The 16,153-nt window shown below is 38.5% G+C and overlaps 1 protein-coding gene across 1 annotated transcript; it reads left to right on the top strand.

The window, feature by feature from the left end:
• The first annotated feature begins 313 nt into the window (after window positions 1-313).
• Window positions 314-2,017, top strand: LOC120780738 (piggyBac transposable element-derived protein 4-like). Its single transcript, XM_040112997.1, has 2 exons — window positions 314-1,066; window positions 1,130-2,017. Exons 1-2 carry the CDS (start codon window positions 314-316, stop codon window positions 2,015-2,017), a joined length of 1,641 nt encoding a protein of 546 aa, XP_039968931.1.
• The last annotated feature ends 14,136 nt before the right edge of the window (window positions 2,018-16,153 follow it).

The following is a 16,153-nucleotide window of genomic DNA, read 5'->3' on the forward strand; positions in this document are numbered from 1 at the left end:
TGCGCTAAAAAGTATAAAATAGGGTTTACCAGTATTACGGATTTTATCATGCACGTATGATTCGAAGTGAAAGGACGTTTCTGTTTATTTTGTGGAAATAAAAAAATAAAATCAAAGTGAAGCGGCAGATAGTGAATGGCTTATTCCACGACAACTAAGCGCACTTTCGTACGAAGAACAGCAAGCAAATATTCGTCAAACGCTTGAAGAGAGCCAAGAAGAAATAAGTGACCACGATTCAGTAGTTGGTGACGAGGCTTAAGATGAATGTGTAGGTGATATTGGCGGTGATGACTCAGACTTAGAAGAGCCCATGTTACCAGAATATGACCCAGAGGACGACAGTGATTCTGATGAAGAACTTGAAGATGCACCAATTGAAACTGGGGAATATTTTACTGCCAGAGATGGTAATGTTTGGTCTTCGATACAACCACAACCTGTAAGATTCCGTACGCACAACATTCTAAGAAGTGCACAATCTGGACCAGTACGGGCAACGCAAGGTTTGACCATTTCAGAAACGTTCAAATTGATAATGTCAGACGAAATATGCGACATAATTATTCGTGAATCAAATCGAAAGGCAAGGCAATTCTTTGATGATGACAATGCAAAACATCCAACAAGAGAACCGAGATCATGGATTCCCATAACAGAAAGTGAATTTGATGCATATTTGGGCGTACTTTTGCTAAGTGGCGTTACACATTCTGGTTACGTGCATACGAAAGATTTGTGGAATACTAAATCACATCCATTATATCGTGCTGCAATGAGTGTACGACGATTTTGGGAAATTAGCCGCTTCATTCGTTTTGATAATGGAAACACACGCCAGCAACGCAAACAAACTGACAAAGCAGCAGCAATATCGGACGTTTTTTTGATGCTAAACAGCTGTCTTCGTAGATATTACGTGGCAGGAGCCAACGTCACCGTAGATGAACAATTGTATGCTTATCGTGGTGGAACTGGCTTCACGCAATACATACCATCAAAACCTGCCAAATATGGGATAAAAGTGTGGTGGGTGTGCGACTCCATTTCGTCCTATCCATTGCAGGTACTATCAATATTGTTGAAAGTAAAAATATGTAACTAAATTGAATTTAATATTTCAATGCAGGGACAAATCTATACAGGAATGGCACCGTCTGGTGAACGTGAAAGAAACGTTGGTGAAAGAATAGTCAAAGATTTATGTATCAACCTTTTTGATGGAAGTGGAAGAAATATTGTATGTGACAACTTTTTCACTAGCTACAACTTGGCAAAATCTTTGATGATAGACAATAATTTATCTATATTGGGTACTTGCAACAAAAGGCGTACATTCGTGCCAGCAGCATTTGCCAATCCCAAGGGACGTGAGGCTGAATCGTCAATGTTTGGGTTCTATAATCACGTTACGATGTGCTCGTACGTGCCCAAGAAAAACAAGGCAGTTGTATTATTGTCCACTTCTCATTATACAACAGAAACGTCCGGTCCTAAGAAGAAGCCATTGCTTATATTGGACTACAACAAAACCAAAGGTGGAGTTGATAGCATGGACATGTGCTTGTCCGAATATAGTACCAAGCGGCGCACAAATAGATGGCCTTTGGCTTTCTTTTATAATATTGTGGACGATGCTGCGTTTGCTGCATACAAAATATACGTTGACAACAACACTCACCTGAAGTCATATACAAGCCGCCGTAGGATGTTTCTCCATCAGATAAGTGAGCAACTATGCAAGCCAGAAATAGAGAGAAGGGCGAATAACAGCAGAATATCCAGAGTTTTTTCAACGCGCAACGCCATCGAAGCCATGATAGGTAGGCCCATCCGAGTTGTGGATGCTGGAGCACATGAAGCGGAGGAGCGTGATAGTACGGGACGCCTAAAAGTAAAGGGAAGTTGCTACATCTGCTCCAAACGACGCCCTACTCGTAAAGCATGCACATTATGCAACAAACCTGTGTGCGCAGAGAATTCCAAAGACTTGCCGCAATGCGATAGATGTAATTGAATTTCAATAATTTTAAATTTTTTCGTAGTGTTTTTAATATGTTTTTCAAAAGTATTTTATAATTTATAATAATTTTTATGCCATAAGTATTTTTGTCACTCAAAGTAAACTATACTTTTCAAATATCATCATATTTGCATGCGTTTTACTATACATATGGTATGGTATACCCAGGTGTGTATGCTGTTGACGTAAGGGTGCAACTTTGTAAATGGGCTTTATCTACCAAACGGATAATCCAATCCTAACCAAAATTGGGACTATTGCGTAAAGCAGTTTTCGCTAGGATATCACCAAATTTCAAGTCGATCCGATTATCCAGTTCAGAGCTACAGCGTTTTGAAAACGCAAAACATACCCAGGTATGTTGCCGTTGACATAAGGGTTAACACATGCATACGTATATTATTGATATAACGCAAATGTGTGAGTATATTAGTAAAAAAAATCTGAATCGCAAGCGATTAGTTGAATGTGTACCTGCCGGGTTATAACGGCATGCCATTTGCCATACAAAACGTATGTACATACCCGGGTGTGTTGCTGTTGACGTGCGTAAAAAAATCTGCTGTTGACATAAAGGTTAAAAAGAAAGTTATTGGTACCTGACACATTTCATTCCCATTAACCGATACTTACTTGATCACGAAGGAAAAGCAGCCACATCTTGGCCCTTGGATCTTCAAACAATAGTAGCAAAGAATTTGGGGTGTTGGGATCTTCCAAAAAATACTCCTTAAGACCATCAAAAATACTTAATATTGAGTCGATTGAGGATGGAGTCATGTGTAGAAGTTCACGCAAGTGAGGAAAGTTCTCTAATCGCCATTCACTTGGGAGTGGCCAAAAACGATTCTTTTACATATGACTCAAGCAGCTCACTACTTCCGGTGTTTGACCAAGTATCCTCTGGGTAGCCTAAGAACATCAGTTTGAAGGCGAGCTAAAGTGAGAAGGTGAAATATCCCCTACAAAGGGTTGTGCGCAGGGTTTGGGACCCGCCACGTAAAAAAACACCCCCAATGAACAGAAACAACCAGCCTCGCGCTGTACGGCGCCCAGATATGGGGAAAAGCCCTAGAAATAAAATCTTATCGCCGTGACCTTTTTTCTATATATGCCACTTGCGCGCTGAGAGAAATTCAATGCCGCATAATACAATAAAAGAAATTGCAAGGGCAGAGACGGTGAATCACTGGCAAAAACGATGGGAGGAAAGCGAAAACGGACGGTGGACATTCCGACTGATCCCCATCGTTGAATCATGTCTAAACAGACCGCACGGTGAGGTAGATTTCCACCTTACTCAAATCCTCACAGGACATGGCTGCTTCAAAGCGTATTTGAAAAGGTTCGGACACGAAAATAAAGACATATGCGATTATTGCGGAGGCGACGCCGTCGAAAATGTAGAACACACATTCTTCTATTGCCCCAAATATAATCTTGAGAGGCAACATTTAAAAAATGCGTTCGGTATAGACCCAACTCCTGATAACTTGGTTAACCAAATGGTCGAATCAGTTGAGAAGTGGAAAGCTGCTTGCGAAGTGGCAGCCAGGGTTATGAAATCCCAACGTGCTAGCGAACAGCGGAGGAGAAGAGAGCTGTGAAATGTAACGAACAACCACGACCCAAACACACTAACTTTGACGTGACGGAGAGGGTTGGCGACGAATAATGTACAAGGGGGGTTATCAGACCAACAGGGGTGGGGCCAAGTAAACGCAACTTGTAACTGAATGCATTTTGACCATCACGTACGCTTGAGTGTCACTCAACCATCCTCTTGACGTAATACTTGACGGTGGTACCGGGGGGAACGGTACAGGACGGTAGGAGGTTTAGTTCGGATTAAAGTTCCACACTGACATGGGGTCCAGGCTTTCGATGCTTCCTCCTCGTAAAAAAAAAAAAAAAAATACAAAATTATACTCATATCATAATTATTTTTACATGCCAATATGGAAATGACGATGGCAAAACGCAAAAGCATACATATTTGCATACATATTGAAGCATGGAAATATCACATTGCTGTGTTGGGAGTATCATAAGGAGCATGCATACATATATTTATGTATCTTCATATTCTTCATATATTTCTTCAATATTCCTTGATTGCGCATACATGCTATGGCATCATATGCCGTACGTATATTATTTCTCTTCATATTCTCTGTTTGAGTATGTGGAGAACTGTTAAAAATGTTAACGTTTCACAGCGTGAATTCTGTATTTGTGTGGTGAGATTCCGTGTCGCAATTTTATCAAATGTTCGCTGTCAAACCTGCACCTTCTCTATGTTTTATGTTCTCTGGCTCAGCTCTGTTCAAGCGCAACTGTTACGATTTCTCCTGCTGAGCTGGCAGTGGTGAAACTCCGTCATCTCGACCGAGTTAGCCAAAAATACTTTTACGTTCTTCGCGCCGTGAACCTTCTCTATTATAAACGTTCTCTGTCATAGAGAAGGTTCACGGCGCGGAGAACGTAAAAATATTTTTGGCTAACAAAATTCGATGAGCATGTGTCACCACAACCAGTTCAGAAAGAGAAATATTGACAGTGGCGCGAGTTACATCTCAGGTTACGTCTGACGGCATGCAGTTGTGCACCACATTGCATGATCAGCCAGTACGTGACCAAAACAGCAGACTCAGCATATTTTGAGTCTGTTGGAATGTGCGGTACACCCACACATTGGGGCAGACTCGAGTTGCTGATCTGATGGCAGAGTCAGACTGATTCTTGCTACAGAATAGAAAACAACGTTTTAATCCATAACTGGCGCAGTCGACCGGAACGGTTCCATATTCTCTTTCAGCTCCGCTCAGCTAGCAAAGAAAAGATAAATAAAAGCTGAACAAATTATTATTAAACAAAAGTACTGTTATTAAAAGAAAAGTGGCAAAGGTACAGCTAATCATATAAATCCCAAAGCAGAACAAAATAATACATTTGAGTTGGAAAATTATAGCAAAAGCAAAAACAAAATTCAAAAAGTGAAAGAATTTGTGAAAATCGCAAAACAGAAATTATTTTGAGAAAAAATAAAGAAAACCGTTGAAAACCCTAAAAGTCAGCTCTTAAATATTCCATTGGATTACTGCATTTGGATTACCTTTAATTCAAAAACAACTACATCAACAGCAGCAACAGCGGAGACAGCAGCAGCAGCTTTAGCAAACAAAAAAAAAACCAAGAAAAAACGTTAACTTCGGTTGCACCGAAGCTAAATACCCTTCACAGGTGCATTTCTCTTAGTAACTATATGTTCAGTTTGTATGGAAGCTATATGCTATAGTAATTTGTTCTGAACAATTTTTTTTGAGATTATATTGTTACCTTAAGCAGTAATCCATACCAAATTTCGTGAAGATACCACGTCAAATGCAAAAGTTTTCCATACCAGCACTAGATTCCGATCGTCCGACCTGAACAATTTCTTCGGAGATTACATTGTTGTTTTAGAAAATAATCTATACCAAATTTCGTGAATATATCTTCTCAAATGTAAAAGTTTTCCATCCAAAAACTTGATCCCGATCATTCAGTTTGAATGGCAGCTATATGCTATAGTTAACCATCTGATCAATTTCTTCGGAGATTACATTGTTGCTTTAGGAAATAATATATACCAAATTTCGCGAAGATACCACGACAAATGCAAAAGTTTTCCATATCAGCGTAAGATTCCGATCATTCAGTTTGTATGGTAGCTATATGCTATAGTTAACCGATCAGAACAATTACTTCGGAGATTACATTGTTGTCTTAGAAAATAATCTATACCAAATTTCGTGAAGATACATTGTGAAATGTGAAAGTTTTCCATACAATAACTTGATTCCGATCGTTCAGTTTGTATGGCAGCTATATATTATAGTTATCCGATATCGGCAGTTCCGACAAATGAGCAGCTTCTTGAAGATAAAATGACGTTTACAAAATTACAAAACAATAACTTAAAAACTGAGGGACTAGTTCGTATATATACAGCCAGACGGACGGACAGACAGACGGACATGGCTAAATCGACTCTGCTCAACGTACTGATCATTTATATATATACTTTATAGGGTCTCCGACGCTTCCTTCTGGGTGTTACAAACTTCGTGACAAATTTAATATACCCTGTTCAGGGTATAAAAACAACAACATAAACAGCAACAACAGCAGCAGCAGCTATAGTGCAGAAAAATATTGTAAGAATAAATTAAATATTGATATTTTAAGAAAACAATTTAAATAAAATGGCTCATAATAATAGGAATTTAGAAAACTGTGTGTAAGTTTGTAAATTCTTTTGAGGGTAATGCCGGCCAATTGCCAGCATTCATTGAGGCAATAGATAGGATTCTGAGGGATTATTTAAGCCAGGAACAAGAAGTTTTTAGAGCAGTGTATGATTTAAAAATAAGCAGGAAAGCAAAAAATTATTTGCATCTTGCCCCACCAGCTAGTTGGGAAGATTGCAAAATAAAACTTAAACAACATTTTAAGCCAAGAAAGGATCAAATGACTATAACTAGAGAAATAGATACATTACGTGTAGGTAGCATTAGTGAGTTAAGCAGTAGGATCATTGAAATAATTGATGCAATAACTGAATTTGGAGCTCTGGATGAAAACCGGGAGGCAATGAAGGGAATTTTTTCAGGTATGCTTATTGCAATAAGGAACTCAATTTGATTGACTCAGTTATTAGGAATTATATATAGTTTCATAGGGCTAGACGATGGAAATTTATATCCTATATTTTTAACAAGAAACAGAAATTCAAACAAATTTGATCTGAAGGCAAGAAATTTTAATAGTAACCAAAATCAAAATAATCAAAGAATAAACAACTTTAGGAGACAAAATATTGGCGATCAAAACCATGATCATTATTATACGCAAAATAATTCAGGACGATACTCTGAAAGGAATACCAACTTTTCAGGGCAAAATAATTATCACCCAAGTAATCTACAGAGACAAACTAGTTATCGGACAGGAAATTCAGGCCAATATACAAATCAATATTGTAATAATAATACTAATAACTGCTATGGTAATTCAGCAAGACAAAATATACAGAACGGTACTCGACAAACAAGACGTTCAAATGGCCCAACACCCATGGATGTTGATGCTGTGAGCAGGACAGAGGAAACGAATAACAACGAGGAATTTTTTACCAATAAGCCTCGGAAAATCAAAATAAAATATTAATTTCACTTACTTTGTTTAACAAAAAATGGTGTGCATTGGTAGACCCAGGCTCTACTATTAGTGTTATGAAAAAATCAAGCTTCGAACATTATAAGTTACCGGTTCTAGAAAAAAATAAAACAATAATTTGTACACTAAGACACCATGTCCGCTAGAATTTAAATACCCTTACAATGCTAGGATGAGATAGTTGAAAATAGACTTTGAAAAACCGTACGATCTTCTACTAGGAAACGATTTTATATTTAATAATTTCAATATAATCGATATTGAAAACGAAGAAATTGAGCTTAAAAATGGTGTTAAAATTCCGATGATAAATATCCTTTGCCAAACATTGATGGAATCTTAGACAAGTTGGGCAAGGCGCAGTACTTCAGCACTCTTGATCTAGCCAAAGGTTATCATCAAATTTTAGTGGATAAAAAGGATATTGAAAAGACAGCTTTTGTATCTCCGGTGGGATTATACGAATATATAAGAATGCCCTTCGGACTAAAAAATGCTCCGGCTACCTTTCAACGACTAATGAATGACATATTACGGGAATACATAAATAAGATATGTGTACATAAATAAGATATTTGGACGACGTATTAATCTTTTCAACGTCATTGGAGGAACATTTAAACTCCTTAGAGAAAAATTTTTCAAAGTTAAAGGAACATAATTTAAAAATTCAGGTAGATAAATATAGTTTTCTTAGGAGAGAAACACAATTTTTGGGGCATACCTTAACAAAAGAAAAGATTAAGCCAAATCAGGACAAGATAGCAGCAATACAAAATTTGAAAATACCTAGAACCGAAAAACATTAAAAAAGTTTCTTGGGAGCCACTGGTTATTATAGAAAGTTCATTAGGGACTACTCAAAAATTGCATATCCAATGATTAAATATTTAAAAAAGGGTTATAAAATAAATTCAAGGGATCCGCAGTACATAGCTAGTTTGAAAATTTGAAATCACTAATATCTTCACATCCAATTTTAAAAATTCCTGAATATGATAAGGAATTTACTATTACAACGGATGCAAGTGATTACGCAATAAGCGCAGTGCTTTCTCAACAAGGTCAGCCAGTGTGCTACATTCTTCTTCTTCTTAATTGGCGTAGACACTGCTTAAGCGATTATAGCCGAGTTAACAACTGCGCGCCAGTCGTTTCTTCTTTTCGCTACGTGGCGCCAATTGGATATTCCAAGCGAAGCCAGGTCCTTCTTCACTTGGTCCTTCCAACGAAGTGGAGGTCTTCCTCTTCCTCTGCTTTCCCCGGCGGGTACTGCGTCGAATACTTTCAGAGCTGGAGTGTTTTCATCCATCCGGACAACATGACCTAGCCAGCGTAGCCGCTGTCTTTTAATTCGCTGAACTATGTCAATGTCGTCGTATATCTCGTACAGCTCATCGTTCCATCGAATGCGATATTCGCCGTGCCTCTCCACCATATAGCAGGGCGGGAATTATGAGCGACTTATTGAGTTTAGCTTTTGTTCGTCGAGAGAGGACTTTACTTTTCAATTGCCTACTCAGTCCGAAGTAGCACCTGTTGGCAAGAGCAATCCTGCGTTGGATTTCTAGGCTGACATTGTTGGTGGTGTTTACGCTGGTTCCAAGATAGACGAAATTATCTACAACTTCAAAGTTATGACTGTCAACAGTGACGTGAGAGCCAAGTCGCGAGTGCGACGACTGTTTGTTTGATGACAGGAGATATTTCGTCTTGCCCTCGTTCACTGCCAGACCCATTTTCTGTGCTTCCTTGTCCAGTCTGGAGAAAGCAGAACTAACGGCGCGGGTGTTGAGGCCGATGATATCAATATCATCAGCATACGCCAGCAGCTGTACACTCTTATAGAAGATGGTACCTTCTCTATTTAGTTCTGCAGCCCGAACTATTTTCTCCAGAAGCAGGTTGAAGAAGTCGCACGATAGGGAGTCGCCTTGTCTGAAACCTCGTTTGGTATCGAACGGCTCGGAGAGGTCCTTCCCGATCCTGACGGAGCTTTTCGTGTTACTCAACGTCAGTTTACACAGCCGTATTAGTTTTGCGGGGATACCAAATTCAGACATCGCGGCATAAAGGCAGCTCCTTTTCGTGCTGTCGAAAGCAGCTTTGAAATCGACGAAGAGGTGGTGTGTGTTGATTTTTCTTTCACGGGTCTTTTCCAAGATTTGGCGTATGCTGAATATCTGGTCGGTTGTTGATTTGCCAGGTCTGAAGCCACACTGATAAGGTCCAATCAGTTTGTTGACGGTGGGCTTTAATCTTTCACACAATACGCTCGATAGAACCTTATATGCGATGTTGAGGAGGCTAATCCCACGGTAGTTGGCGAAGATTGTGGGGTCTCCTTTTTTATGGATTGGGCATAGCACACTTAAATTCCAATCGTTGGGCATGCTTTCGTGCGGCCATATTTTACAAAGAAGCTGATGCATGCTCCTTATCAGTTCTTCGCCGCCGTGTTTGAATAGCTCGGCCGGCAATCCATCGGCCCCCGCCGCTTTGTTGTTCTTCAGGCGGGTAATTGCTATTCGAACTTCTTCATGGTCGGGCAATGGAATGTATGCTCCATCGTCATCGATGGGGGAATCGGGTTCGAATTCTCCTGGCGTTGTGCATTCGCTGCCATTCAGCAGGCTGGAGAAGTGTTCCCTCCATAATTTAAGTATGCTCTGGGCATCGGTCACTAGATCACCTTTGGGGGTTCTACAAGAGTATGCTCCGGTCTTGAAACCTTCTGTAAGCCGCCGCATTTTTTCGTAGAATTTTCGAGCATTACCCCTGTCGGCCAGCTTATCAAGCTCTTCATACTCACGCATTTCGGCCTCTTTTTTCTTCTGTCTACAAATGCGTCTCGCTTCCCTCTTCAACTCTCGGTATCTATCCCATCCGGCACGTGTAGTGGTCGATCGTAACGTTGCGAGGTAGGCAGCCTGTTTTCTCTCCGCTGCACTTTCCGAAAACCAATGGTTTCGGTTGCAGCTGTACGTAAGGAGTTTGAAATGCCGTCCCACAGTTCCGTTATACCGAGTTGTTGACGAGTGCTCTCAGAGAGCAGGAGTGCAAGCCGAGTAGAAAATCGTTCGGCTGTCTGTTGTGATTGCAGCTTCTCGACGTCGAACCTTGTGTTTGTTGGCGTGCGTTTTTTGCTGCACAGAGGCGGGTGCGAACAAGATAGTGGTCCGAGTCGATGTTAGGACCTCGGAGCGCACGCACTTCTAAAACACTGGAGACGTGTCTTCCGTCTATCACAACATGATCGATCTGGTTGGTAGTTTTTCAATCCGGAGATAGCCAGGTAGCGTGATGAATCTTTTTATGCTGGAATCTAGTGCTACAGATAATCATATTTCGGGCCCCGGCGAAGTCAATCAGCCTCTACCCATTTGGGGATGTTTCGTCGTGGAGGCTGAATTTACCGACCGTAGTGCCAAATATACCTTTTTTGCCCACCCTGGCGTTAAAGTCGCCAAGCACAATTTTGACATCGTGGCGGGGGCAGCTCTCATAAGTGCGCTCCAAGCACTCATAAAGGGCATTTTTGGTCACATCGTCCTTCTCTTCCGTCGGGGCGTGGGCGCAAATCAGCGATATGTTGAAGAACCTCGCTTTGATGCGGATTGTGGCTAGACGTTCATTCACCGGAGTGAATGATAGTAATCGGCGACGGAGTCTCTCTCTCACCACGAATCCAACACCAAACTTGCGCTCCTTTATATGGCCACTGTAGTAAATGTCACAAGGACTCGTCTCTGTCCTTGTCCCGTCCATCGCATTTCTTGGACGGCGGTGATGTCAGCCTTTATTTTTGCGAGAACATCAACCAGCTGGGCAGCGGCACCTTCCCAATTAAGGGTCCGGAAATTCCAGGTGCATGCCCTCAAATCGTAGTCCTTATTTCGTTTGCCATGGTCGTCATCAAAAGGGGGGTCTCTCATCCGAGGCCCTATGTAGGGGATGTTTCGCCTTCTCACATTAGCTCGCCTTCGAACGGATGTTCTTAGGCTACCCAGAGGATACTTGGTCAAAGACCGGAAGTAGTGAGCTGCTTGAGCCATGTGTAAACGAGTCGTTTCTGGCCACTCCCAAGTGAATGGCGATCGGAGAACTTTCCTCACTTGCGTGAACTTCTACACATGACTCCATCCTCCCGCTGCTACATTAGCAGAACTTTAAATAACCATGAACAGAAATTTGTTACAACAGATAAAGAATTCTTAGCCATTATATATTCAATAACCTATTTCAGGCCGTACATGTATGGCACAAAATTTAAAATTATAACTGATCATTGCCCGATAGTATTTTTGAATAATAAATATAAAGGAAGGGAGTTTTCACAACGGCACCAAAGGTGGCTATTGAAACTGCAAGAGTTTAATTATGAAATTGAATATCAGAAAGGGAAAAATAATGTAGTAGCAGATTTTTTAAGCCGAATTGAAATTTCTCCAAAAATCGACGAAAGTAATGATAAAGAATCCAATTTAGAAATGTCAGATACAATAGGGGAACTATTTGAACGCTTCTTCATAAAAGAAGAAATTGTTAACAAGTATGAGACCCAAATTATAATAACATATAGTCCCCAAACTGAAGTTCTAATAATACATGGAAGGAAAGTAAGTGAGATCAACCCTATTGATACGGAGAACAATTGAAAAATATTTTCCGAAGACATATTGACAAGGGCAAAGTGGGTATTTTTTCCGAAGTAGAGGAGACCGATTTTCACAAAATTCAACTACTACTTATAAGCATGTTTTCTTGCAATAGCAAGGTGCAATTCATAAAATGTACAAAAAGAGCAACAGAAATTGTACAAGAAGAAGATCTGCATAAACAAATTTCACTTTACCATAGTAATGTGTCAATGCATAGCGGAATAAGCGAGACTTACAATACACTTAAGGATAAAATATTCTATCCAAAATTAAGGGAACATATATAGTTAATTATAGGTAATTGCGAAAAATGCAAGCAAATTAAATATGACAGGAAACCGTTAAAGCCGTAGTTCAAATTAACAGAGACACCTTCAGATAAAAATGAAATAATACATGTGGACATTTTTCATTTTAAAAAGCAGTAATTTGTCACAGTAATTGATAAACTAACAAAATTTGCAGCAGCATACAATATAACTGACAGAAATTGGAGGACAAAGAAGGCCATCATAATTGAACAATTTACGAAATTTGGGAAACCAAAGAAGATCATCATGGACAACGAATTCAGGGGCGAACAGTTAATTCAGTTCTTAAATACAGAAGGAGTCGAAGTACACTTAACAAAACCAAACTCTCATACAGGTAATGCAGACATTGAGAGGCTACACTCAACCTTGTTAGAAAAACTAACAGGAATTGAGGATCCAAGCCTCTCAACAGAAATGAGAAAACAGATGGTTACAGGTAACTATAATGATCACTATCACTCAACCATAAAATGTACACCCAATAACGCAAGAAATAGTATTGATCCAACCATTTTAAAAAATACAATAGACCAGAAGAAACAACTCCCCATACACAATAGAAATAGGTACAGAGAAGACTATATAGAACTGAGATCGACCGTATTACCGAATTAATCTACTACAGAATGTTCATCCGACTAATATAAAAAGAAAAAATGAAATTGGCAAATATTGAAAACCCAAACGAGAGGGATGAAGATACACTTAGCTTAAGGGCATTTAATGGGGATAATAACACTTAAAAAAATTATATAATAAATTTTTCTAATTGTAAAATCGAAATAAAAAACAGATCATATGAAAATTGTAAACAAGACGTTTATGACAATTATATATATTTTGAAAATTATTGAATCAAACATACAAAGCTAATACATTGCAAAGAAAATTAAAGTTAAGTGAAAATTGTATTTTTAATCATAATTGTATATTTAAATATAATAACATAACCTATGTGCAAGAGTTGTCTGATGATACTCTGTTAGTTAAAAAAGCCAATAACAATAAAATGATCCAAAACTGCGATAAACAAAAATTTACACTTCAAAAAAATTATATAATAAATTTTAGTAATTGTAAAATCGAAATAAAACATAAATCGTATGAAAATTGTAAAAAAAATAATTTTTTGACAAATACATATATCCTGTATCAGTATTAAATCAGACATATGAAGAGAAAGTAAAATTTAAAAAAAACGATATTAAACCATATCGAAAATTTAAATGTGCTAAAGTATCATAAAAACGTATACTATGGCATAAGTGCATCACTAACTATAACAATACTAATAAGCATAATTATTGTTATTATTTACTAATGTAAAAGAAAAAATTAAAAGATAAGTTTGAAAATCATAAATAAAGGAAGTCAGGAGCCTTCTCAGAGTGGCTCTGGGAGAGTTACATATCAGGTTACGTCTGACGGCATGCAGTTGTGCACCCCATCGCATGATCAGCCAGTACGTGACCAAAACAGCAGACTCAGCATATTTTGAGTCTGTTGGAATGTGCGGTACACCCACACATTGGGGCAGACTCGAGTTGCTGATCTGATGGCAGAATCAGACTGATTCTTGCTACAGAATAGAAAACAACGTTTTAATCCATAACTCGCGTGAACAGAGCTGAGCATTCAATGAAAATTATGCTCAGAAATATAGATTGCTATTACGGACGTACATATGTATGTTGGCCTTTTGCTTATATTTTTATACATTTTTGCTTATTATTTTGCGAATTTTTATGAATGCGTGCAAAACTGATAATATTCTTATTAAATTATACTTCAAAGTAATGTGTAGTTAATGTACAAATAAGAGCTACTTTTTAAATATTTCATACGTTTGATAATATATTATAAATTCACATATACATATGTATGTATGTAACATACATCATAATATCATATAAACCTTAATATATTACTATAATATTGTATGTAAATTACATTTAAATGTTGATACGGATCTACATGTTAGCACATAGTTACATACATACTTAGGTAAGTACAATTCAAATGCAAATCATGATATTATCATTTATCAGTAAAAAAATGTGCGCGCTACATGTCCATCCATATGTATATGCAGAGAGCGTTTATCATAGAGAAGGTTCACGTTTCAAATATTGTAACTTTTCGAAGGGGTACTCGGCAGAGATGAGGGAGTCTCAGCACAGACAAATTATAAGCGTGTTTCACCACGAAAATAGCAGAATTGACCATTTTCAGTGTTAAATGAGAAAAATAATGCTAATTCCAATGTAAGCAAATTTACGCCTACAGATTCGTTTATTTCCTATGCGCAATCGATTCGGCATATAATTTATATAAGGATGTATGATCCGTATATATTTGGTATCGAAGCATATACTAAGTACATACGTATGTTAAAATTTACCTATGTATTTCATGATGATTCCATAATAATAAATATAAGTTTAGGGTGATTAGTTTTAAATTTAGACATTGTCGGGGTATGTCGACGTATGGGGCCGATTGCGAATAATTAAAAGATATTAATTTAAGTTCAAACGTTATAATTTTCGAGTTTAACTGTGTATATATAAATATATTTGTGTCACACACACACACAAACATATTTATATATGTGTTATCAATAAGGGTTAATTGCTGCTGCTTTATATCCTGTGTTGATATTTTTGGTTGAAATGATGATTGGAGGGTTTTTCCTGTTTGTTGTGTTTGTTCACTTGAATGTATCACTGTGTTCACTTGTGTTTAATGATACTTAATTGTGTTCTCCGTTTTCACTTGTTGTGTTCACTTCTATGTTGGCGGGATAATAATCTTTAGTGTAAAAAGCGCGGGAAAATCATCTTCTTCGTTTCTCCTTTTTCGCCTGTTGCGTGAAGTTAGGGCGGTTGATATTCCTCTGCATTACGCCTCTATTACTTTCTGTAATTTGTGGGAGTAATGCAGAGGAGTATTTGTTTGGATTAAACATCCCGGCCACCTTGCAGAATCTGCGAAATAATTGAGTATTAGTAGGGTAACATATATTGAGGGTTTTGAAATGAATTGGAGTAATTATCAGAAGTATACTTAGGGTTAGATGGTGCCAGTATGGGTCCAGCCAAATGCTGTATTCTGCGCCACCACTGTACCATTATCGGGTTTGAAGAGTCCACTTCTGATAATTTGAGTGTATATATCCGCTCCAATCTCCAACGTTATCTATTTGCCGTGGAATTGAGGGTCAGCGAGGACTAAATGTTCAAAGCGCATATGCACATCGTCACTTAAGTCTCGCTCATAGGGTTTTTTGGGTAAATTGTGTGTGATAACTGCGTTACATTCCAGACAAAACTTTGTGTCATTATTTGACCTAATTTTTATGCTACAAATACGATAAGTGTTAAGGTATGTAATTGGCAGTTTGAATGTTTTGACGAGTTCGGCCGCTATATTTGTAATTTTTAGAGTAGGGTTCAAAATGGCTCGAACTTTATGCCATTCACCATCACACCTTAAACGAATCTTCAGCGTAGGTATTAGGGTCTGCTTAGCCATTAAGGATGGGAGTCGGATCTCTATCGCAAGTGGATGTTTCTCAACAGTATTTGCATCGTTGGCCAGGTATAGCCTCGGATGTCCGTGTAGAGATGAGTGATGTTTCCCATGACAAATGGAACATCGATTTTTGCTTGTGCATCCTTCCGTCTTATGCGACCTGCCTAAGCAATTAACGCAGTAGTGGTGTTTTATTACTGCTTCGTATTTCTTATTTATGTTGTATGCCGAGTATGTAGCGCAAGTCACTAGACGGTGGTCTTTTTTGCATATTCCGCAGGCGTCATGACGATGTGACGTGGGTTTTCTTGATGTGAGATCGTTTTTCGGGTTGTGTGATCATCACATTCCTTTTCCTCACGAATAGTGGGAAGAGTCGACTTGAAACGCCGCATGCGTCG

The sequence above is a fragment of the Bactrocera tryoni genome, unplaced genomic scaffold (assembly GCF_016617805.1).
Source record: "Bactrocera tryoni isolate S06 unplaced genomic scaffold, CSIRO_BtryS06_freeze2 scaffold_25, whole genome shotgun sequence".
Lineage (NCBI taxonomy): Eukaryota > Metazoa > Arthropoda > Insecta > Diptera > Tephritidae > Bactrocera > Bactrocera tryoni.

What these genes read in the sequence shown, in the direction of transcription:
- LOC120780738 (XM_040112997.1), top strand. Translation starts at nt 314, where the DNA reads ATGTTACCAGAATATGACCCAGAGGACGACAGTGATTCTGATGAAGAA. An exon ending in TTTCGTCCTATCCATTGCAG is followed by an intron (nt 1,067 to 1,129) that starts GTACTATCAATA and finishes ATTTCAATGCAG; the next exon opens with GGACAAATCTATACAGGAAT.